Genomic DNA, 24,145 nt, shown 5'->3' with positions numbered 1-24,145 from the left:
GGTCAGGAGTGGTGCACAGATCATCTTAGGCTGAGTTTGTACTGGTTGCAGAAGAAGCAATCCTGGTGCCATGACCATAGCTAAGTACTTTCTATGAACAAGGCAGGATAGCCTTTCACTGTACAGAGCTCAACTTGGGATCCAGGCTTTGGTACAAAACTCTGCTGCAGGGGCCAGTCAGAGCCCAAACCCACCCCCAGCCAGCCATGGATACTCTGTCAGTGAGAGATGTGGAGGACGGTGTGCCCAGCCTCAATGATCCTATGGTTCTATGGCTCTACGTGCACGGCACTGCACGGGCATATTTCGGGATGAACAGGCACCTCCAAGGCAACAGCTACATTACGTAAAGTGGTGTCTTTGGAAACAGTTGGGGGCTTTCAGCCCTACAAATAGCCTTTAACCTTCTGAGTTCCCAGGAGAAATGCAAATAAGCAAACCTAATTCTTCAGACAAGAAGAGTCTTACTGGATACCAGATGGTTTGTATGTAGGTAAATGCATACGGATGCATGTGGGATTTCAGCCCAGCGTGGAGGTTTCCACGGTGAACAGGTTTTGTTTCTCTTGGATCAGTTGGTGGGAAAGGAAAGCTACGCTGAGTTTGTAAGACCCTTTGGGATAAGCCTCCAAAATTCACAGCCAGGCATGGAAGCAGTGCAGGTTCTGCAGGGTGTCTGCAGGGTATCTGCTGGAAATAAAGGTGAACAAGATTTTTTGTTGTTGTTGACTGCATAATGTACTATTTCCTACATTTGTAAATCTTCGTAAATCTGTGCATTCTGCTCCAAAGAACACAAAGCCTCTCAGTAGACAAGAGGTGCTTACATCTGGGTGCAGTGTGCTCCTGAGCTGCCAAAAAGGACTCTTGGGAAGCAAGCCAGCAGCACTCGGAGGCCTGGTCGGTGTTTTCTTTGGAAGGTTGCTGCTTGAGATTGATGCTGAAATATTTTCACTGAGATTCTTTCTTTCAATCAGACATATTTCTTCCAGAAACTTTCCAAGGCACAATAATGTTTTTGGCTAGCCAGAAAAAAAGTACTCCAGCCAAACCTCAAACCATTTGATTACTAAATTTTGCAGTGCTGCCCCCCTGAAGTTTTAATTCAGTTACTTTTTATCCCCGCTCACCTCTCTGGGCCAAGTTGTCTGCTTATGCCACAACTCACTCTGAAATGTCAGTTCTCACTCAGAAACGATGAGACATCCTGACATGAATGAGACCTTGGGACATGTGAGGTGAGCTCCAGGATGTAGATTAAATGGAAATATAAGACACTTGGATTTAAGTAATGCTTCATACTAAAGGTTTATCATGATGTAACTGAAGCTTTTCTTGTATTTGGATGCCTACTGAATCAAAATTTTACCTGTGGGCCAGGGGAGGGATGGGTCTGGGAATTCAGCCAGCAAAGTATCCCCTAGATTATCCGACAATAACATGAAGATTATTGCTGACTGTCCTTAAAATAATAAAACTCTGCCCCACAGTAGATCTTTACACCACAATAAACCAAACCAGCAGCTTCCAGAGGCTCTCAGGCTGGGTACATGTGAAACCTGTCCCAAGGTGTGATGAGCTGCAGAGGAGCGAGCAGAAGGAGCAGGAGGTATGTAACTGAGAAGAGTGCCCGGTCAGCCAGCACACAGGAATACGTATTCCTGTATAAAGACATGATTCCCGAGATGACGAATTTTCAGTGGCAGTTATAGGAACCAGAGATGAGAGCAGCAGTCCACCTTTCTTCTTTCTCCTCCCTTTGTTGTGTACATAATGTGATTTAAATAGTTTTATCTTCTTCTTTCTTGGAAGTCTTCTGTACCCACCAGACAACACACTGGACACTAGTTGGGAGACTGTCACCTTCCTGTCACCTCAGGAAAATATTTTTCACTCCAATAACACAAAACATTAAACTACATATTTATTTAAAAATAAAATTATATTCTTAATTGACAGAAGCAAAAAGTGATGTTTTCATATCTTATTAAGATACTGGATATTAATTTCCTTCTACTCAAATGCAAACATGAAAATTCCTGTCACTAATAGAGTAATATTTTATTCTAAAAAATTTACTTTGGAAAGTATTTGCATTGCCTACAAGTCAAAATGAGCCAAAAATAAGACTATCAGCTTTTTCCTTGCCAAAGCAGATTTACCATTCAGCACCTGTAATGAGAAGTTTTATTCAACTGTTTATACTGCAGTTACTGACTATAAGGTATCCATGATAGATATGTTACCTAGCTGAACGTATCTGACAGGTGCGTGCTGAAAACTGCACACACAAAAAAGCGTGAGGGTGATTTGGCTCCAGCTGGCTTTCAGCCGAAAGCAGGCCTGCGTGTGGCTGCCTGGGTAGGCATACACTCATGTCTTTGTATAAAACATTTCCCTTCCACAGTCATTCTTGCAAACATACTTTTCCCATATCCGTGTTCATGAATACCAAATAAAAGGTAAAGAAATTGCCCTCGAAGGAAACTTTTCATTTTTATTTAAATGAATACTTAATGAATCTGCTTAAGAAGTACTTGCCCCAGGATATTTCTAGAACTGTCTGTGAACAGAAACCTGTAAAACTAAAATATGAAGTGTTAAACTTTTTATGGAAAGGGATAAACCCTTATTCCTATTTCAGGGTGCAATAAAAGCCCCATGGCAAAGCACACAGCACGTGGCTGCTGACGGCGAAGGGCAGCAGGCACCTGGACACGCTGCCTATGCCAAGACTAACAGGCAGAGTACAGCACACCCACAGCTGGAAACTCATCCCCTAATGGGTCTTCTGTGGGGAAAGGCAGAGTAAACACAGAGTCCTCAGGCTTTTTGATCCTCCAGTTCAGCTTAAGCACGTTTGGGCTACTTGCAGTGCCTGTCTTGGTGAAGAGGCTGGCCCATGTCTGAAGGAGCGCAACTGTGATGAGCAGCAAAAGTTGCTACTTTACTTCAGGGGGGTAGGGGTGTTCTATGTTGTTTTACAATGCAGAGCTTTAATTTCTAATATTAATAGAAGAATTTAATGAAATTTCACTCATTGAGCATCTTCATGCCCACAAGAAGATGGCAGGTATTATCATTTGATTCAGAGAGAGGAAAAGAAGTACCAGGCATCAGAGCTCGCCTCTCGACCTGGACATTGCCCTTTCCCAGGTTTCCCCTCTAGAAGACGGGTACGCGCCTCAGGCAGGTTGGTTCAGCGTCTGCTGGAGGAGGAGAAGTCCAAGAGAAACATCTGCAGAGAGGATCCTGCCAGTGCGAGGGGCAGGTGGCCGTTAGCCAGGGGCCTGGAGGACGTGGAGGTGTGCTCCAGGGCACGGGCGCCAAGGCCACTGCCATGCGCTGCCATCAGCAGTAGTTTAACCAGGAAAAAAAAATGCAGTGTGGAGGCAAATATATTTTAGGCATTTTTTTTTCTTTCAGGATGATCAAAAAGCAGAGTTTGCTAATGCCTTAGAATTATCAACAAAGAACTGTAAATTAAAACCCAAGATCAGCCTCACTCAGCTCCACTGAGCCGTGCCACTAACGTTTCTCACCCTCTCCAAGACCTGCAGCTCTGCCAGTGCTGTCAAAACACAAATGTTCCCTCAACCATGCCGGCACGCTTGGCACCCTCTTTCTGTGCCGTTCTCTGCTTGTTCAAATCTCTGCTCTGTTTCTCACCTCTCTCACCCTGTTGTGTTTTCATTAACATGAGATTATTTTCGCTCTTTTTTCTTTCCTTCTTCATGTTGGATTTAATTTTATTTAGTGACCTTTTCCCTTCTCCTAATGGTTTTGTTATCGAATGTTCAATAGCACAAGAGACTAAACACCTCTGTTTATCAGAGGTACCCCTCAAGGTTTTCCAGTCTCGTTTTTATATCATGCAATGAAATTCTGTATTTTGGAGACCAGTCCTAGCCCCTGGAAACCAGTGAAAAGCTCATTACTGATTCCACAGAAACAGGACTGATCGCTAAAATCAATGAGACTGTAGGATCAAACTTTTTACAGCACCAGCTAATTTCAATAGCAATGCCCCCTGCGCATCTGAGGATGCAATCCAAGCCACGAGTCAGTAAACAATTAATTGACCTATTTTTTTAAGATGATATGTCAAAGTTAATGGGCAATATACTTAGACAGCTTGAGGCAGAATTGAGGTCTCACATTTTTAATGTTTCATATATTTATAGGTACTGAACTCTGAAGAAAAACGGTGATCATCATCATTGTACATTCCTGTCAAAAACACAAGTCAGAGAATTTCACTGCACCGACCTCAATTAAAGCACATGTCAGAGAAGTGTAAAGGGTTAATGATCCTCACATTTAAAATATACTCTTTATTTACAGTCTGGATTTCACTTAAGCCCCTCACTACAGGCTCTCTAAATTTCTCTTTTCAGCTGCATAAACCTCTGCTTGCTTCTCTCAATATAAGTACTTGGAGAGTGTGACCAGATTTCGAAAGCCATAAATTCTATGCATTTTGTAATATTTTGTGAGATGCCTCAATATTCCTTTCATTTGCCTTTTTTTTTTTTAAACTATAAATAGAGCTTTCTTTCAGCAACCAGTCTCCAAAGGTCACCTTACAATGTTTTGCTATTTCTCGTATTAAGCAGCAATGTTTTTCAGCTGACGTTCCAACTTCAAGTCATGCATATGAGCATGATGTGAGCTTGCTGCAGACCACAGTGAGAGGGCTGCAAACAAGACTGCTGTATAATTGCTGAGAAAAATAACATCCATTGTCAAAAAGGGCACTTCATCAAACGAAATTTAGCTGCATGAATACAAGTGTCTCCAAATATTTGGTTCATGCTAAAAATATAGCACATTTATTAAAAATATATATTTATAAACATTGGTATGAATAGACACAGATGCTAAGCAAATAGGAAAGGAAAAATAACCATGTAATGTATTTCTCCCAACATTTTATCAGGTTTAGGCAGACCTTGCTCAATGGAATTGTTTCTTTTGTGATTGCACCATATGTTCATTCTAAATAAAAAGCTTGTCAGATTCAATGTAAGTAAAAGCAAAAACCAAGAGCAAAAAATCATTTGACCTGATGGACACGTGATCTGTGCTATGAAGCTATCTTTGAGTTCAATCTTTGCGGGTATACAGTATACATTTCTAATTGTGTATAGCGTACAGTTTCTTTCTTTTTCTTTTTATTTTCAAATTGTGTTAAAACAACTTATCCCTGGTAGCTTTCTTCAAAGCTATAACTTACATAATTGCAGTCATTTTCCCCCAAACCAAAGACCAAACTGAAAGGAAGAGGGCAGGAGAGAAGAGTTAAGCTTGTTACTGTGTGAAAAAGTCTTGTTAAATTAATTGTGCTTCAGCCTTCGCTGCCTACAGGCAGTGTTTTCATGATGTGTTAATATAATACAGAGTCAATTCTGATTAAACAACTTGTCAATAGTCGGCAATGTTTGTCATCACTCTTAATGGCCGTTTTATCTGGTCTATTTGCATGCCTTCTAGTTTACAACGTTGTGTAAATATACACAAAAATGATCACAATGAGGTTCAGAATTGTCCCAATAATTCCAAGCATTGCCAAGATGGTTTCTTCTTTGCTTTCCTTTTCTTGACTGCCTTTATCTTCTTCATTTCCACTAGTGATTACCATCTTGGTGGCCAGTTTTTTTATCCTCCCCTTCAGGATAACCTAGATTTAGGAAGAAAAACATCAAAATGGATTGTTAGTTTGAGTTTCCAAACTCATATTAATGATGGATCCAGTTAAAGAATTTTTGCCCCATAACACGTTATATTAAGAATTCACTTTGAAAGGATTAATATTTTTACTAGCTATTTAGTAAATGGTTGATTAAAAAGATAGTTCAGCTAGCCTGTAGAGTATTTATAACCCTCCATAACAGTCTGCCTATGTGCTAGCAATCATTTGTAACACATATAACTCATCTGCAATGTCACTATAAAACTGGTTAGAAACGTACCAAGGAGGTGTGACTCCACCAGCACCCATGGGGACTTCGCCGGCATTAGGACTGCAGGAGACCATCTTGTCTAGTTGCGGAGACCCTAGATTTACACTTCAGTACCAAGAAGCAAGTGGGCGATGGAAATAAAACTGGGAAGACCTCGTTTCTTTTTAATAGGAAAAATCACCAAAGGCATTTTGTCTCCTGACCAGAAGGAAGACAGCAGTGACTTCCTAATACATAATTCAAAATAAAAACAAAACCAAAATAACATCCATCTTGGATTTTATTTTCCTCATTCTTAGTGTACAACAAAAAGTTACTTGCAGTGGAGTGAGCTGAAATGTATCGATCTGCCTGCAGAGAGAATACAGCCATTTCCCAAGCAGCAGCCCCAGCCTCTGCGCTGCTTAATAAAAAGATGATTCTTCAAATGTGGGACCAGCCCTGATTCCTGGCACTGCTGGAGCCACAAACAAAGAAGGTCTCTTGGTCTTCCAGCCAGGCATTGAGACATAGGTACACATTTGATTGTTCAAATTAGAAATGGACAAATTCTGTTTATCTGTGCTTGTCTAATGCTGCAAATGCTAATCTCATGGGCAAACCAGAGCGCCCTAGAAAACTGAAAGAGGTTGGCTGGTTTCCCAAAGCCAACTGATCTGCCAACAGCTGGGTTCAGGCCATGCCCTGCTGTTGTCTCCCAAGATGTAAATCATATCTCATGATGATTCTGCTGCACGACACAGTGGTAGGATGTAGTGAAAAATGCTCCCCAACAGCTCCTGCCTCTAGGAAGGGTTTGGCTGGAGGAGAAAGGGGCACAGGCACTTCTCTCATTCCTCCCTCTGCTAACCTGCTGAGCAAAGCCACTAGATCCCATGCAGGGTGGATGCTCTGGGTGGTGACGGCTCCCCAGGCTCCAGAGCAGTGGCCAGAGTACCGAAAGGACAGAAAGCAGTGGGAGAGATGAGGAAATCCTGCAATGGAGAGACTGAGAGGAAAAACAGAGAATCCAGACAAAACAACCTGCATTTGTCACATCTGCAAGTTGTTCACATATAGAACAGGGAGTAACTGCTGGCAACCTCCTACAACGGGCGTCGTGGTTGAATCCCAGCAGGTACAACCAGTTAGTGGTGAGTAAGGCAGAAGCAGGTCTCTGCGGAGGTGCCACTGGCCTTTACACTTACATTAGCACTCACATGCTTCGCTGTAGCGTCACCAAGTGATTCAGCGGAAAGCAAGAATGAGGCAGGCAGTAACCTGAGGGTACCCACAGCAGACGCAAGTGAGTGGGAGCGGGGGCACCAGGCAGAGGGGTACTGCATCGGGCATCAGAGCGTGGTCATCCAGCAGCGCTTCAGGTAGCCTGCCCCAGAAGAGCAGAGCTTCAGAGGCACTGGGTAACTCCTGATGCCCCCAGCCAGGTTCCCTCCCAGCCCCCCACAGTTCCTCCAGCCACGGCCACCTGCAACTCCTCCTGCAGGACTCACCTGTTCTAGCAGCAGAAGGGCTTCGTCATATCTGCCCCCAGCTGGTGTCCAGAGGAGGGCTTGGTTGCATCTGGCAGGTGCCCTCCCCATCTTATCAATTGCTATTATGCAGTCAGTGATATCTTAAACCAGCAAATTGACTATGGGAAGTCACATGAGAATTCCTACCAAAGCCATTTACATTAACCTCACAACCCAAGCACATCCACTTCATGGGGCACCGGACCACAAACCTGACTCCCAAGCTATGACATGCAGCCATTACTTCACCCACAAAGCCATTTGGATATTGTGTTCTTTTCCCCTTCAGTAACTGGGAAGTTTTCCCTCTGACCAAACATTTGAATTTCACTATTTATTTGAAAAATTGAATGGGATCACAAATACAATCTGATAAAATCCCAGGTCCAGAATGCAAGGATTTGAGGGGAGGGTGAAGTCCTTGCTGGCTGGTTCCCACAAGAGCCAAGTGGTCTTGATTTAGCACTCTGGCTCCCACAGGAATGTGGCCATACCCAAGCATCTCGTGGCTCTGAAAAAAGCCAGAGAAGACACAATGGGTCTCTGCACCTCATGATCTGAGCAGAGTTTCCCCTTCACATCAACACAAATCCACATGGAGTGGCGCGGAGCCCCAGCTGGGGTGGATTTGCACATGCACTGCATCCACCAACACTCTTCACTTCAGCATGGTGACTCTGCACCAAATGTGCTAGAGAATCCTATTTCTAGGATTAATGTGAGCAGAGGCAGAACGGGGGTATCTGAGCCCCTCTTATTAACATCCCCAGATTTTTCTTAACAAATCCAAACTGTATAGCATGAAGTTAGTGTCAAACTTTTTCCTGCAGGACACTAGATCCTAAAATTAATATAAATCTAAAAAGTTGCTAAATTATTCACAAAAGAAAAAAAAAACATATCAAAGGCTATTAGATGTAAAGACAAAGCATCTGGCTTAGGAAATCCTCAAGTTGTGAATTTTTTGGAAGCTAAGTATTCTGGGGAAGAGCCACCACATCCTTGCCTTCTTATTAAAGTCATTCCCAGGTACCCATTTCTGGTTACTGAGAGAGAGGGGATCCCTGGGCTGCACAATCTCTCATCTGAGCTTGTATGATTACTTTTCTCCTCTTTGCAAGGTCTAATTATTAGCAAGGAAATACTGAGTGGTTTCAAATCCAAACACCGCCAATGCAACTCAGACTGCCAGATTATTTCTGTCCCACTAAGGGGCCCACACTGAGGGAGAAGGTCCTCAGTGTGGTGCAGTGAAATATGCGTGGCAGGCTGGTGGCTGGAACATGATGAACACAAAGGAACAACAAGGAGGCAACAGCAGTTGAGAGTTTACACACAGGTGATGCACACTGTGATTTGTTGGAAGCCATCTCTGTTGCTCCAGTCATACCTATGTGCTGTGTTTGGCTCTTGCTATGATGCAGCCCGGGACTGCATGAACCACATCCTTTTTGGATGAAACTACACCTGAAGATGCACTCTAGGAGTTCTTCATGTGCTATAAAAACAATAAAAGAAATTTCAGTCCATGGCAGCAGGGATCCAGACAAAAGCTGATCTGAAGTAAAACCCCAAAACGCGTGTGGTGTGGACACTGGCACCATAAGTTTCCCTGGAGGGATTCCTCCAGCAGGTCCACACTGCTCGCTGTTTCATACATCACCTAAACTATGAGTGAGACAAAGCACAATGGGCTTGGTATTAAGAGGCGTTTAGCATTCAATCAGGAGAAGACTAGGACCAAAACCAATTATATTAGTACTTTGCCAAATATAGCACTGTTGAAATCAAGGTAAGCGTTGACTTTGAACTGTGAGGAGACCAGAATCAAAATTACTTCTCCACATTTAAGGACTGACCTTGGGAGAAGAGGAACACTCTCCTCATGGCAGATACAAGCCTTTAACCTTCACAGATCTCATGATCAGAGCGCTATTTTGGCTGACTGGGATTTGTGGGTGTTTTTTCTACTGGGAAAATATTTGCTGTCAGTTTTAGTATAATTGCCCCAATTAAGAAAATAGAAAAGTCTTCTGGCTTTCTGGGTACCTTTTTTTAGCCTTTATTATTCTCTTCTGGAAATTGATTTCATTTATTTGACATTGTTTCATTTTTCTAAGATTCTTATGACACATTGCTCCACTTATGTTTTCTGGTAGGACTCCATGTTTGTCAGAAACACTCCTTTTCCTTACGCAGAACTGCTGAGGTAGGAGGGGCAGAGAGCATTAGATTTACCAGTTCTTTAATAACTATCCTTCTTATTTAATTACTATTTCATCAGGAAAGCACTTTCCTGCCACATGAAAATTCATGTGTTTCCTATTTCATTTTGTAAGATTCATCATTAACCTAACATCAGCCTTTTGAAAAGATACATATTCCGAAAAGCTATCCATGAAAAGATACGTATTCTGCATTGCACAAGGGAGGAAGGGACAGTACAGAGGTTAGGACACTCCTTGCACTACTCAACTCCTTGCACTATTGTTGACTTCTTGCATATCTATAGGAAATCCACTCAGCCTCTCTGCCTCGGTTTCTCATCTGTGGGATTCTTTGAAGAATTGCCCAGACTATGTCAGAAAACAATCCGTAACAAAAGTGAGACCCCACAAATACTTCCAAAAGAGGGAGATGCTAACATGAAAAATTTCAAATCCAACAGTACTATAAAATACACTCACAAGCACCCCCCAAATCTGTGGGACCTATTGCACATCACTGTCATTGCAAACAGTCCAGTGAATGAGGCAAAGCATTTCTAGCAAAACGAGATAATCCTTGTTTGTCTCTTCACTCTCAGCGTGAGCAGTGACTGAGCTAAAGGTGATGGCTTAGTGGCAGGGCTTTGGAAAAGGCAGCAGCCAGGGCACGACTGTGAATTTACTGCAGTATGTTTGTCACATCGAAGATACAAAGCACATCCCTCACAGAGTACCTGCCCTGACAGATCTGTCAGCTTTTGAATATGCTGGCACCTTGACTTGCTCTTGAAAAAGTTTTGTAATCTGAAATCATTTCTCTTCCAAGTCATTATTTATGAGCTTCCCAAAGAGGCTGCGAGTGGAAGGCGCAGCCAGCAGAACGGAGCTCCTGGGAAGTCAGAGGAGGGGAGGGCGGCCTGGGCTCTGCCGGGGGCTCTCAGCTCTCCTCCTGATCAGCCCCGTGCTGTCACGTATTATCTGGCACTTGGAAAAACAAGAACGAAAACTTCTGAAAAGCTCCCAGGGTCAGATGCTCAGCTGGTACAAAACAGCCTCCCTCCCCTGCGTTCAGCTGAGCCACCTCCATTTACACCAGCTGAGGATCTGGTTCCTTGCACTCAATCTAGCTTGAATATCAGCGAACACAAATTTTGTATTCTTAATCCATAATCACAGACAATCACCAACCAAATTGTTTTGATATTTAAACTTGTTTACAGTCCCCAGGCTATTAGTTGTGATGACACATTAAGAGATAAGAGAGCTTTAATTTTCTGAGGATAGTTCCACCCTCTGGGGATAAGAAACACACAGCAGAAACTTGTTTCGATCAGGGAACTGAAGCAGGCACAGGAATCATACAAAGCAGAGTGGGAGTTCGGATGCTGCTCAGCCGACACCTTCCCTCACCTCACAAAGAAGTGCTCGAATTGCCAAGCAGGGAGGAGAGGCTCCTCCAGGGTTTAACCCCACTTGAACATCACAGCTAAGTGAAGTTTTGTACCCTTCCTCCTAACAAGTTCTTTCAACCTCATTTTCCTCCAAGGGCAGGCTTGGGAAAGTTGGGTGCTCGGCTCAAGTCCTGGACAGCCCCAGGCAAGATGCTGAGCAGGGCAGTTAAAGGAAGGCAAAGTTGGCAAACTCTCACAGACGGCGTGTTAGCAATCCTTTTTCTAAGGATTACATTGGAATAGTCTCACTTCTGTGATGACTTTGTATTTACTTACAACCTTGTGCCATTTTGACTGGTTAAGTCCTCTCCTAAACTCCACTAACACAATGTGCTGTCAGCTATTAGTCAAGACCCTGCTTAGAGAAGTACTGGTCGGTGCAGGGACATGCATTTGCATTTATTTTCAGAGTTGGATTTCACAGGACTGAAAGCCCCCATACGAATGCAGGATAAGGCCAAGAGAAGCTCTGGGGCCACAAGAAGCTTCACTAAAAGCTCATTCAGACACAGCAGCTTGCACAGGCAGCGTGCAGTATGTATGAATAGCAGATGAATTGAAATGGAATGAGCCGAAACTAATACACAGTAGAAATCAGAACACCTGAGAAAAGCAAAGACCTGCCGTAAAAGAAGGGAGAGGGGAGACAAGGAAAGGTGCCCAGGGAGAGGCCTTTCATTAGAGAAAAAAGATCAGAAAGAGCAGGAATGTGAGCCAGGTTCAATAACACTCCTCAGCAGTGAGCAGAGCAAGCAATGCCTAAAGCGAAGGGATGTCTCAGCGGACAGAGGACACAAGCACTTATGTAGTCCTCCAGCAGGAAAATAAACCCACGTCAGGCTGCTGCTATGCTGGCAGTTTTTAGTCAGTGGGAAATACATGCTATTTATAGCACTACAGCCAGGATATTTCCAAAGGTCTCAGCAATGTGAGACCTCCTCTAGAATAAAGGAAAGCACTCAGCAGCAAAGAGGTTGTTCTGAGAGGGCAGAATTCAGATAAGTAAAGCATTACAGGGCTCATCCTGCTCCTCACCATGGGTCTGATCCAGTTTGTTCTGGCAGCTGTTTTTCCTCCAGGCAGCTCAGAACTCGGAGCAGGGATAGGATTTGCAGACAGTTTTACAGTTTTGCCTTCATTCCCCTCATTTATGTCTCTGGGACCATGCACAACTCTGAAATGCTCAGGATACCTAAGCTCTATTATAAAGCGACCAAATATTTTGAATACAAGTATCCTTATATTAGAAACACAGCTATGATCTGTAGCAGAATAACAATCCCTAAATACCAGGCTATTACTACAGACTCTCCTTTACCTGCATCCATGCAGACAGTGCTGTCCACAGACTCACTAACATTCGGCTCAGGTCTCCCATACCAGGACTCCTAAGGCTTCACGAGTCCTAGTTCGTGAAAGAAATAAACCTGACTGAAATGAGAGTAAGCCACCCATTAACCCACAGCCCTCTCGCCTTTGATACAAGATGCATTGCGAACTGTTGTTGAACAAAATTAATAGTCTATTTAAAACACAACTGGAAGCATTTACAATTAAAAGTCAAAATTTCACAGATCCAGAGATGATTAATTTTCTGGCTGAGCCCTAACAGTGGTGAAATTTCAGTATAATCCTGCTTGGTTTAGACTGGCCTATTTTGTGCTCACAATCCATTTTCCTGATACACAGCACCGTGCTTGGCTGCTTGGTGCTAATGCTCAGAAGCAGAAACGTTTGACTCCGCTGGTACTGCAGCACACACTTGCCATTTTCCTCCTTTTGAATACTCAGTATTTCTGTTCAGACCTTTTGAGTCAAAAGAGTATTTCCTCTATCCCACTCTTCCAGAGGTTAACTCCTGATACCCCCCATCAGCAAGAAGAGAGGAAGAGTGACAGGGTCCATGTTTATTTTGTTCACATGAATCTCCCTGCAATGTGTGCAAATGCACTGGTTCTAAAAAAAAAAATACTGACTCTGTGTGCCACATTTTCAGACAATTTACTGCTCTGCTGCAACGAACGGTTAGTACTAAAAAATAAAAGTTGTATTGTGGACACAGGGACAGGGAACAAATCTCTTGGGCTCCCTCTTCCTACAGTGTCTGCTGAGCCCCGTCCTGCAGAGCCCGAGGGTCTTCTGCACCAGAAGCAGCAGCTGCAATGGGTAAGAAGAGAACTAAAACATCAGCCCCCAACAGGTCTTTTGTGTCTCACAGCTGCTCCTTTCCCATCAGCGGGGAAGGGACAAAAAGAGCCAGCCACAGTGGAGATTTCCCAGAACTGCTGTAGCACGTGTGCAGTAAAGCCCCGACGCACTGCGGTGTTCAGGGGCATAAAAGCAGCCCAATGGAGGCAGACACAGTCCTGCTGACCAGGTGTCCCCTTATCGTTCGCTGATGCCAAAGGTGCACAGCATGACCGTTCTGATGCTTACGCCACTGCACCTAACTCGAGTCTGAAATCTGCAGCTCAAGGACTTCCTATACCAGAGGAAGCATCTTTGGCTGTAATGCCCCTTCATAGATTTGTTTTCTCCGAAATTGTCTAATTGCTGTTAGAACTCATGGTTGGGGTTTTTTTTCCCTATACAGTGCCCTCTAGCAATGAGCTCAAAAGATAATTAAGGGACGTCTGAGAAAGTATCCACTTGTTATTTGAACCTGTTACTTCCTTCCTCATGATGTAATTTGGGAAACAGCAAGTAATCGGCTTCTATTCTGCAGGCTGCCTAGAATGCTCTAAGTTGCTTACTATATCCCTCTAGTCATGTTTTTTCAAGACTGAAAAATCCCGGTCTGTCCAGTTGTTTCCTTGTACAGAGGGCATTCCATGCTTTTGGTTATTTTTGTTGCCTTTCTCTCTGCCTTTTCTAGTTATATGAAGGGGTTTTGAAGCAATGAAGGACGAAACCTTTTTGGGCTTCCAGTATTAATGTGAAGCCTGCGCGCTGAAGATATATTGTCCTTAGTCCAAAGATTTCATAATTTATACATACCAGGATTGGTAGAAGGGACACTTGTCATTAAAAAAAAAAAAGAAAAAAAGCTAACATCTCTCCCTCTCACACCCTCAAAATTATGATAGAATAAAGATTTGAAATTTGAAGTCAGACTTCTCTCTCTCAGTCCTTTGTCTATCTTTCCTGGGCTTAAAAAAGCAAAACAATAAAACAACTACACCTAAATGCTGGTATATTCAGTTTAAAATAGTCCTGGTAAAAGCCTTAAAACTTGCATTTTTGCCCAGATAAAAGTAGCATTAGCTGACACAGCTATGTAGAAAGAATGAGATGTTAAAGTATCTCTTTCCTTTATTCCAGATCTCAGCACCTCATTTTCTATTTCAAGGGCATCTACAGGGTTCTCTTTTAGGAGCAAAAATACGTTGAAGCTCTGTAAAGGAAAAAAAATAATACCCAAGTCTGAGTGAAAGACAGGTCTCCATTATGTGCCAGAAGGCACATAACCTCTGTCATAAGCAATCTGAAGATCTGCCCTCACCGCTGCATGTTAGAATGGAAACAGAGCTGCTTCAGAAGACATTTAAGAAATATTAAGAGATGGAAAAGTGACACAAATTTGTTTTATTTTTTTGCTGTGTAATATCTCTAAATTCAGCCAAGGCCAGAAGATAATTTGGCCTGTAATGGATCTAACTACCTTTACCTCAGAAGTGACCTCTCCTTACAAAACACACATGCACCAGAAGAGCATCCAGAAGCCTGAAGGATACAACACTAGAGCTTCTCTAGAAAAAAGCCATAAGTTTGTGGGTACAACAACAATCCAGAGTCTTATACTTCCAAGTATATCTTTATTCCAGACGTTAATTACACCTACATTAAAGGACACTGCAAATAATTCTAGCCAACTGGCACTTTCTGATTTAGGAGAGTTGTATTCAGGTTTTTTTACAACTTTTTAAAATTATAACTATTTGGTCTGAAATGATGCATGCCAGCTGTTTGTCTCAGGGATAGTAGTTTCCAGGAAAAAATTCAGTTTTCCTGTTTACAGGAATGATGCTTGAAAAACTTTTATCTGTATAGAAAACTGACTTTTCCTACGAAATACTGAAGTATCTTCACTGCATGGGCAATTTTATTGTAGCTGAGATGGCCCGATATAAGTGCTAAAGAAGGTCTTGTGCATCTGAAAAATGTGTTTTTAAGTGTTCACTTCTATCAAAGAAATTACCTATATTCTATTTTTTTTTTCCTGCTAAATTACTCTCTTAGCTCAAAGCATATTTGCAGTACTTCAGTAGGTTGCAATGACATTGATGGTTTCAGTATGAAGATTTGAACAGCAAAGAGTTTTCAGTTTGCTTTTCAAAAACAAATTCTTTGGGTTTTTTTGTTTTGTTTTGTTTTGTTTTGTAATTAATTTGTAAAGATCAGCCAAAAATTCCACAATAAAAGGCGATTCAGGATGAATTAAACCTGCTTCTGTTTACATGTGATCAGGCAGCTTATAGCTAAGCACTATTCTATCTACCAAATTCCAGCTTCAGTCAGAGCACAGTGCACTTGCCATAGAAGAGAGAATTTTTGCAGAATTTAGAAGGTGGCAGGAGAGTCTGAGCTCTTCTCTTGAGCATCACTCGTTTGTCTGCAGGCGTGAGATGTTGCCCTGAGGAATGGGACAACTCATTCGCACCATAAGCTGCTCCTCTGCTCTGTGTACTTCATTTTCTGGGAGCCTGCCTTGGGCCTGGAGGCTTGAATATCTGAAAGCAGTAAGTACTGGCCACTGCAGTGGAAGCCAGCGGGAGCTGCAGTATGTGCTGCCAGGTACTCTAAAAAAACTACATCGGGCCCCCCCAGTTATGGATACTTGTAATCTTGCTCTTTTTTGCCTTTGGTAACCAGCTGTACCAAGGACTAATGATACCCAGAAATGCTATTAAGATGCTGTAAATGGAAATAAGTCCATGCTCGCACGTGGCAAGGACCTGTACGGTGGAACACCCTGGAATGCCCCAGCGGGAAATAATTTTGCCTTCACAGCAGAGTCTGAGCTATGCACTAAACAGTGAAAAGAAAATCAAGTATTGAACTCACAAACTGTGTCATCTATTATGCACACCAAGCGAGACTCAGATCCTGGGCAAAAATAGTCTGTGACTGATGCACCTGTGCAAGGTGACAAATTAATGGAGTAGAGACAGTTTTAGTTGCAGCATTTCTTAGTTTCAAGTGCTGAGCTGTGCAATCTTGATAATGTTCTTTTCACATACTGTTTTCTGTGTAATTATTATCTGTATCAGCCCAAATTTAAAAATAGAGCCCTTGCCTATTGAATGCCTCCTTTAGGACACAGTTGCAGCTGACTTTAAAAGGTGGCAATAACCTGCAACTCACGCTGAAGGCTACTGGCACCGTCACAGCAACACCATCCAAACTCTGAAAGTTTCAAAGCCTCTTTCAAAGTCCTGGGATGAGCACTCCAAAACTGAGGCAGCTGAAAATCCCTTGCCGTTTTTAAAATATAAGACCTAATAAGATAAAATAACAGATAATTTGAGGAAGAAGCTAGTTTCTAAAACAAAGTTATCAAAGTAGGATAACACTCCAGGCAACCAACTCCCACACCTTTTATCATCATCATTAGTCATTTATATTGCAGCAGCATGCGGCAACCCCTGCTGACGTCTGGGCTAGAAACCAGACACAGATAGCGAGAACGACACCTAGCCCAAGCAGCTTACAAAATTACAACAGTACGAAGTATGGGAAGCGGGGGGGGGGGGGAAGAACAGCAGGTTGAAGCAAGTTGCTGAAGGTCGACTTGCACAAACCCCGCACAGCCAGGAGAGCCGGGCCCTCAATCCACGGGAGCAGCTGCCCCTCTGCCTTGTGCTCAGAGAGCAAGCACAGTGGGTGGGAGAGGCAGCAGCTCGACTCGTGCAGGTCCCACGCTCCCGGGGAAGCAAGCTGGTTGTGTGGGGACTAGCACACGTGGGACAACACGAGAGCAAGGTGACACATGTCCCCTTCAGGGCTCGGGGTAGAGCAGAGAAGTGGGATTTTTGAGTGAATGGCTCACAATTAACTCACCAAATGCTCTGGCAAGGCCATCAGGATGGGCAGTGAAGAAAGGAGTATGGGAAGAGCTGGATTTCCCAATGCCTGTGCGCTGGCGCATTGCTGTAACAACTGCTGGCTGTTGGGAGCTATGGATATCACAGGGTCACAGAATGGTGGAGGTTGGAAGGAACCTCTGGCAGTCACTTGGTCCAACCCCCTGCTCCAGCAAGGCCACCTATAGCCAGTTGCCCAGGACCATGTCCAGACAGCTTTTCCATATCTCTACAACCTCTCTGTGCAACCTGTTCCAGTACTCGGTCACCCTCACAGTTATGTGCTTCCTGATGTTCAGAGGTTTCCATTGTTCAGCAATATGGAGAAGAGCCATCGGGATTCATTTTTTGTCCTATAGCTTATTCCTATTCTCTTCAAAAAGATACAAATGATGTGGCTATAGATCTGGAGAGATTATTTGCATATGTCTTCCAACTCTGTACAGTATGTCTAACAACCCACGTTCTTTCTCTGTCTGCAGTGGGTCCTGTGCTATATACGGAATGTATTTTGATAGCTAATGTAATGCAACATACACATCATGCTGCCTCAAGGTCATGGTAAATTGTATCTGTTTATATGATGCATCTTGACATACTCTAATGTGCTGCCTGTAATTTAAAACAATGTCCATATAAAATGTGAATAAGACCAAGAACATAGCCGCAAAACTGAAAATATTTCATTGCTTTCTTAATATAAGAGTATTCAGTAGCGTGTTAGTAATTCTTCTTAAGGATTTAGGAAGAGGAATGTATATTTTGCTATATTTTTATTCAATGGACACCAAGCCAAATTCCGCTCACAAAACCTTGAGTAAAATTACTGTTACAAGGAAAGCTAACCTAGATTTATGATCCCAGAACAGAAATCCAAATTTAACCCTGATTTTTTTTTTTACATATAATGGATTCTTTGAAAATATTGCTTGCAATAAAAACGCTACTACTAATAAAAAAATATTCATAGTATCTGAATTATGCAAAATTGGTCATTGGAAATAATTGTGTGTAAGTCTCAAAGAGCACCAAGTCCCACTGAACTGGTGTGATAAGTAAATGAATACCAACATCCCTAGAAACGGTAGGCTGGCAATGTTTCTTTCATCTTAATTTTTAAAACAAAGTGTTTATCTGTTATGAATTGTTGCCCAAGATATTCTCCATGCTCGCACAGACCTGTTTTCTTTTCTAGCAGCTGTCACACCATCCCTATAGGACTGATCCTTTCTCAGTTAAGATACTTTGCTCACATTTGGAAAGTATCCATTTGGCTGTATCTGTATTTTTAAAGACAAATGGTCCTTTAGGGAGACGTTTACCCATTTCTTCCCCTTTCATGCTGTAAGGCAGCACCACGGAGTGCTGGGGTAAGGTGACTGGGAGAAATGAGTGTACCAGTAAAAAAAAATCTTGTGGTAGCCCTGCAGTGGAACTACATTCTTCAGGCTCTGGTGAGAGAAAGGACTTTCTTCATGAAGCAAAATTGGGAAATGAGTACTAATCATAGAAGAGAGATTCAGGTATTGTCAGTTCACAACTTTTATGGAAATTCTAATAGATAGAAAAAAACCTGAAGATTCTGCATGACTTTCATATGTGGGATTTAAAAAAAAAAAAAAAAAAAGAAAAAATGAAAGAAAGACGTTTAAGCCAAACTTCTCCAAAGGTCATTTGAGGGCTAATTTAAAAGATCAAACTAAATATTCATTCAGGTTAGCCTGAAAGTTCTGAATGGAATCATTCACACTGATAAAAATTCTGGATTTGCTTTACTGTGTAGGAAAGAAATGGAAGGCTGCTGGGTGGGCAAAACTCACTGCTGGTTCAATTCTGGACTGAGAAATTATACCTTCTCATGAATACTCACAGGCACTGGTAAACATAATTAACCTATTCAATGATACCATAGCATTCCTAGATACTATGATTTCAGAACCTATCTGTAATATAAATTAAGCAGGCAGTTGTACAAATTAATGTTAGATATAAAGGGAATAAGACTATGTGATTGAAAAATTGAATGTGCAAAATGCTTTAAAATACAGTGCCACTCTACCACCCACCCAGAAAACCCGAGGCAGAGCAAGAAGAAAAATTTTATCTAAATTCATGAAGCTGCTCATTGAAGCTCCAGGGAACTGAACTCCTTTTCTTGGTTTGCAGATCAGTACCCTATTCTTTGGACTACATTTTCTCTCTGGACCACCTGGTTTTAAACTGATTCAGCTCAGCTTCAGTTTCTACTGGTTGAAGTCTTGCAGCATAAGCTTTTTAACAAGTCACTTTGCAGCACCAACAATTTAATTCAGCTTAACAGAAACATAGAAATAGAAACAGTAAAATGTCTTTTGACCTTTGCTGTTGGCTACAATCAAACCCATGCAATAAAAAGAGCAGAGAGGAAATGTAGGACATACGCTCGAGACTATTAAAAAAATGTTTGGGCATGTAGCACAGTACATTGAAGAAAACATTCAAGAACAATTCATCTTGCTGAAAGTATTATTACCATAAGGCTGCACGGGTCAGTGTCATCTCAGATTATTCACTGTACAAGTGACTGCCATAGAAGAAGACCCACCCACAGGCCCTACACTCTTGGGCAGGAGGTCACTAAACACTAGCAATTGATCTATGGCTCTAGACACTCCAAGGAGGGACACAAAAAAACTCAAATAAAATGCGCAGATTGCTTTTTTTTTTTTGCTATTATATACACTATTTTGCTAAAGAAGGAGATGCATAAAGCATTAATAATGACATTGTCCTGTCAATTCAGTGTTAATCAATGCCAATGACGAATGACAACAAATTCACACAACTCAGAAAAACATCCTTGAACTAAATTTCTCTCCATTTCCTCCTGATACAGAAGCAACCTTCCTCTTAGTTTGAAGTCATTTTTCTCCAAGACTTCCGAGATCACAGAATCATCATAGAATCATAGAATGCTGTGGGTTGGATGGTTAAATGCATTCACACAAGCCTAACTTAAGCACTCAAGCTAAGTCCTAGTTTGCTTATCCTATCAGTCCTTAGCTTCTCCCAAGCAAAACTGACACAGGTAACATATCTGACCCTTGTTCTCCTCATAGGGCTGGGACTTTGTGTCACCCTCTGAACCACTCTTTCTTACGCTGAAGCTGGAAGCCGTGTTGCTCATGCCACAGGTCTGACAGGGGACATCCTTTTGTCACCAAGAGAATTTTTGTGTTGAATTTGGCATGAGTGTTGTGTCAGTCAGACCACAGACCTGGCTCTCCATCTCCAGAAGCCTTTCAAGTTGCAGACTGGCATTTGAACCATACTTTTCAATTCCTTAGATCTCCAGATGCCAAGCGCTCTCCAATAATTCACATAGAAACTCTGTGCAGTGATTGGTGACTGAAATGCAGCCAGATCTCGGGTGAACCACAGGCAGTTAAAAAACAAAGAGCCATGCCAAATGTTCCAGAGGAGAGGAAGAGATGAAGATTTTTTTTCTGAAGAGAAAGCGTATGGAAAATTTATATAGGGAAATGTCTTATTCCATGAATCAAAAGACATAAACCTTCTTTGCCAAAAACTGAAGAACCTAAAAGCTCTTAGCTCTACATTAGTACAGCAGTTATATTAGCTTTCCTGTATTTTAAAAACCCAAGACAAAAGTTTAATGCTTCTGACTTTGCTTTTTAAATAGAGAGTTACACTAGATAAACTCCAATTTAAAATCTCAGTGGGGCTGACAGCTGCGTTGAAGAAGGTGGTTTTCTCACAGTACAATCTTGTGCGTTGATTTTAATAATGGACATCTTCTTTCCATAGAAACAATATTTATATTATTTTTCTTATTTGAAAACCTGTCTGGGGACACATAAATCTGTCTGCATCATAATTACACTTCCCTACACCTCATGCCCATAATCATACTAGGACCTATGGCAGCAGCCACAGGAAAATGGGATGATCTATTCTGCACGGGTTAGTCAGAAAGGCTCTAGTTATTTTTCCAAAAGGATAATCTATTTTATGAAAAGAAATTAATTCTGACAAATTTTCACGAAGTAAAGGTTTGGTCAGGAGCATTTTTTGGCTTATTTCTGAAAGAAAAGATTCAGAGGACTCCTGAGTCTGTCTTCCCACGCTCATGACTCTCTTTTTTCCAGTTGCTCCCAATACCTTCTTCCTTTCTCCAGTCTTTTCCTCACTGGAGCTTGCTCGGAGGTTGCAAGATAAAGCAGGAGCTGCTTACTGGCAGGGAGTGGTTGCAGATAGCTTGCACAGCAGCGTTGCTGTGGCTCACTGTGGTTGGGGGGGAAAAGTAGACAGATGACGGCTGGTGGAGCCCTCCCAAGAGAAAGCTTAGGGTTGTGCAACTCATAGCTACTTTCAAAACCCCACAAATAATCCAACTATCAGACTTTTTATGGAAACCCAGTGGCAGTGTTTTACTTTGAATACTGCTGCTTCTTGGACTACAAATGTCAAAAGCATATCTGTAGTGATGTGCTGCTGCAGGCTGGCCTTGGGAAAGCCTTCATAAAAATCCTCCAGAGAGTGGCTGGGTTCTCTGATGAAGTCATCCGCTCTGGTCACAGCTATGCTCTCTGCAGTCTTCCTGGGGCTAACGTAAGCATTACTGAGGAGAAAACCTGCATGACTTACAAATGCACAGCTCTTCACCACATGCAGGTATTTGCCAATAATTAAGGACAGAATAGCTTTCTCACAGACACCCACACGTGCACCATGCTTGACCAGCGTGATGACTGTGGCACCCTCTGTACACTTCACAACCAGTGAAGAACAAACTCTTCCACACTGCACATGCGATAACATTTTTGCTGCTCACTGTTGCCTATCGCAGGGAGGATGTCTGAGTGGCAAAGCACCAGGTGAGGACTCGGGACTCAGAGGTCTGGGGTCCCGGGGGGTGGGTGCCTCCATAAGCGTGGGGACACCCTTTGCACGGGAAGTTGGTCACCGTGAACAACCCTGGCTCTGAGAAACCGCGTCTCGTCCTCCCCGCTTATTAGCACTCTCTTCCCAGGTATGTGCTGCCAAGAGGATGCTGTGCAGAGCTACCAAACATTTCATTAAAGCACACGATTTCCACCTTGTCAAAGCTGCCTTTCCCTCACTGTTGGCAGGTGGTAATTACTAACCAGGAAAACAGGGATTTGCAAAAACAACTGCTCTTCTTACACGGCACATTGCCCTCTCTCAAAAGCCATAATCCATCTGCTGGCACAAGTCTCTGTTGCCTTCTCTCTGTTTTCTCATTCCTGACTTCTTGTCAATGCTAATTTGGATTTTTTTTCTGTGTCATTTTGCTGTCAAAACTGTAAACATTAGAATATTACTAGGCATCTCATCAAAGGAAGATTTACAGAAGTTTGGTGTTCATTATTTTGTTATCACAGAATCACAGAATGGTAGGGGTTGGAAGGGACCTCTGTGGGTCATCTAGTCCAACCCCCCTGCCGAAGCAGGGTCACCTACAGTAGGCTGCAAAGGACCTCGTCCAGGCGGGTCTTGAATATCTCCAGAGAAGGAGACTCCACAACCTCCCTGGGCAGCCTGTTCCAGGGCTCCATCACCCTCAGAATGAAGAAGTTCTTCCTCATGTTCAGACGAAACTTCCTGTGCTTCAGTTTGTGCCCATTGCCCCTCGTCCTGTCACTGGGCACCACTGAAAAGAGTCTGGCCCCATCCTCCTGACACCCACCCTTCAGACACTTATAAGTATATATTAGGGTCCCCTCTCAGCCTTCTCTCCTTCAGGCTGAACAAGCCCAGCTCTCTCAGCCTCTCCTCGTAGGAGAGATGCTCCAGTCCCCTCACCATCCTCATAGCCCTCCGCTGGACTCTCTCCAGTAGCTCCTCATCTTTCTTGAACTGGGGAGCCCAGAACTGGACAGAGTACTCCAGATGAGGCCTCACTAGGGCAGTGTAGAGGGGAAGGAGAACCTCCCTCATCCTGCTGGCCACACTCCTCTTGATGCACCCCAGGATGCCATTGGCCTTCTTGGCAGTCAGGGCACACTGCTGGCTCATGGTTAACCTGTCGTCCACCAGGACACCCAGGTCCCTCTCCACAGAGCTGCTCTCCAGCAGGTCCACCCCAAGCCTATACTGATGCATAGGGTTGTTCCTCCCCAGGTGCAGGACCTTGCACTTGCCCTTGCTGAACCTCATCAGGTTCCTCTCTGCCTAACTTTCCAGCCTGTCCAGGTCACACTGAATGGCAGAAGAGCCTTCCAGTGTGTCTACCACTCCTCCCAGTTTGGTGTCATCAGTAAACTTGCTGAGGGTACATTCTAACTCTTCATCCAGGTCGTTGATGAAGAAGTTAAACAAGACTGGGCCCAGTACTGACCCCTGAGGGACACCACTAGTTACCGGCCTCCAACTAGACTCAGCGCTGCTGATGACAACCCTCTGAGTTCTGCCATTCAGCCAGTTCCCAATCCACCTCACCGACCACTCATCCAGCCCACACTTCCTGAGCTTCCCTAGGAGGATATCATGGGAGACAGTGTCGAAAGCCTTGCTGAAGTCTAGGTAGACAACATCCACGGCTCTCCCCTCATCTACCCAGCCAGTCATGCCATCATAGAAAGCTATCAGATTGGTCAGGCATGATTTCCCCTTGGTGAATGCATGCTGACTACTCCTGATAACCTTATTTTCCTCCACTTGCTTGATGATGACCTCCAGGATAAGCTGCTCCATCACCTTTCCCGGGATGGAGGTGAGGCTGACCGGCAACTTTATACTTTTTTTTTTAACAGCACAGTATACAAGATATTTAAAACCTCCCAAACACGGCTTATAAATTCCTCCTGCACCAACTTGCATTCATTTATAACTGACATCAGCTACTTCTTTGCTGCAGTTACAAGACAGCTGCACACATAACCGTGGCCGAGGTAGCTCCAACATAGC

General features: G+C 43.1%; 1 protein-coding gene across 9 annotated transcripts in view; it reads right to left on the bottom strand.

The window, feature by feature from the left end:
* Positions 1-1,978: 1,978 nt before the first annotated feature.
* The window catches only part of LOC104331505 (protein TUNAR), a 173,223-nt gene continuing 151,056 nt past the window's right edge, over positions 1,979-24,145 (bottom strand). For all 9 annotated transcript variants that reach the window (XM_075427363.1, XM_075427355.1, XM_075427357.1 and 6 more), the window contains one exon: positions 1,979-5,680. In XM_075427363.1, coding sequence (XP_075283478.1) covers positions 5,495-5,680 — 186 coding nt within the window. In that variant the 3' untranslated portion in view covers positions 1,979-5,494. The remainder of the gene's footprint in view (positions 5,681-24,145) is intronic.

This window comes from Opisthocomus hoazin, chromosome 7 (genome assembly GCF_030867145.1).
Source record: "Opisthocomus hoazin isolate bOpiHoa1 chromosome 7, bOpiHoa1.hap1, whole genome shotgun sequence".
NCBI classification, from domain to species: Eukaryota; Metazoa; Chordata; class Aves; order Opisthocomiformes; family Opisthocomidae; genus Opisthocomus; species Opisthocomus hoazin.
The sequence above is the reverse complement of the archived record's forward strand: the minus strand, read 5'-3'. Positions and strand labels throughout refer to the sequence as shown.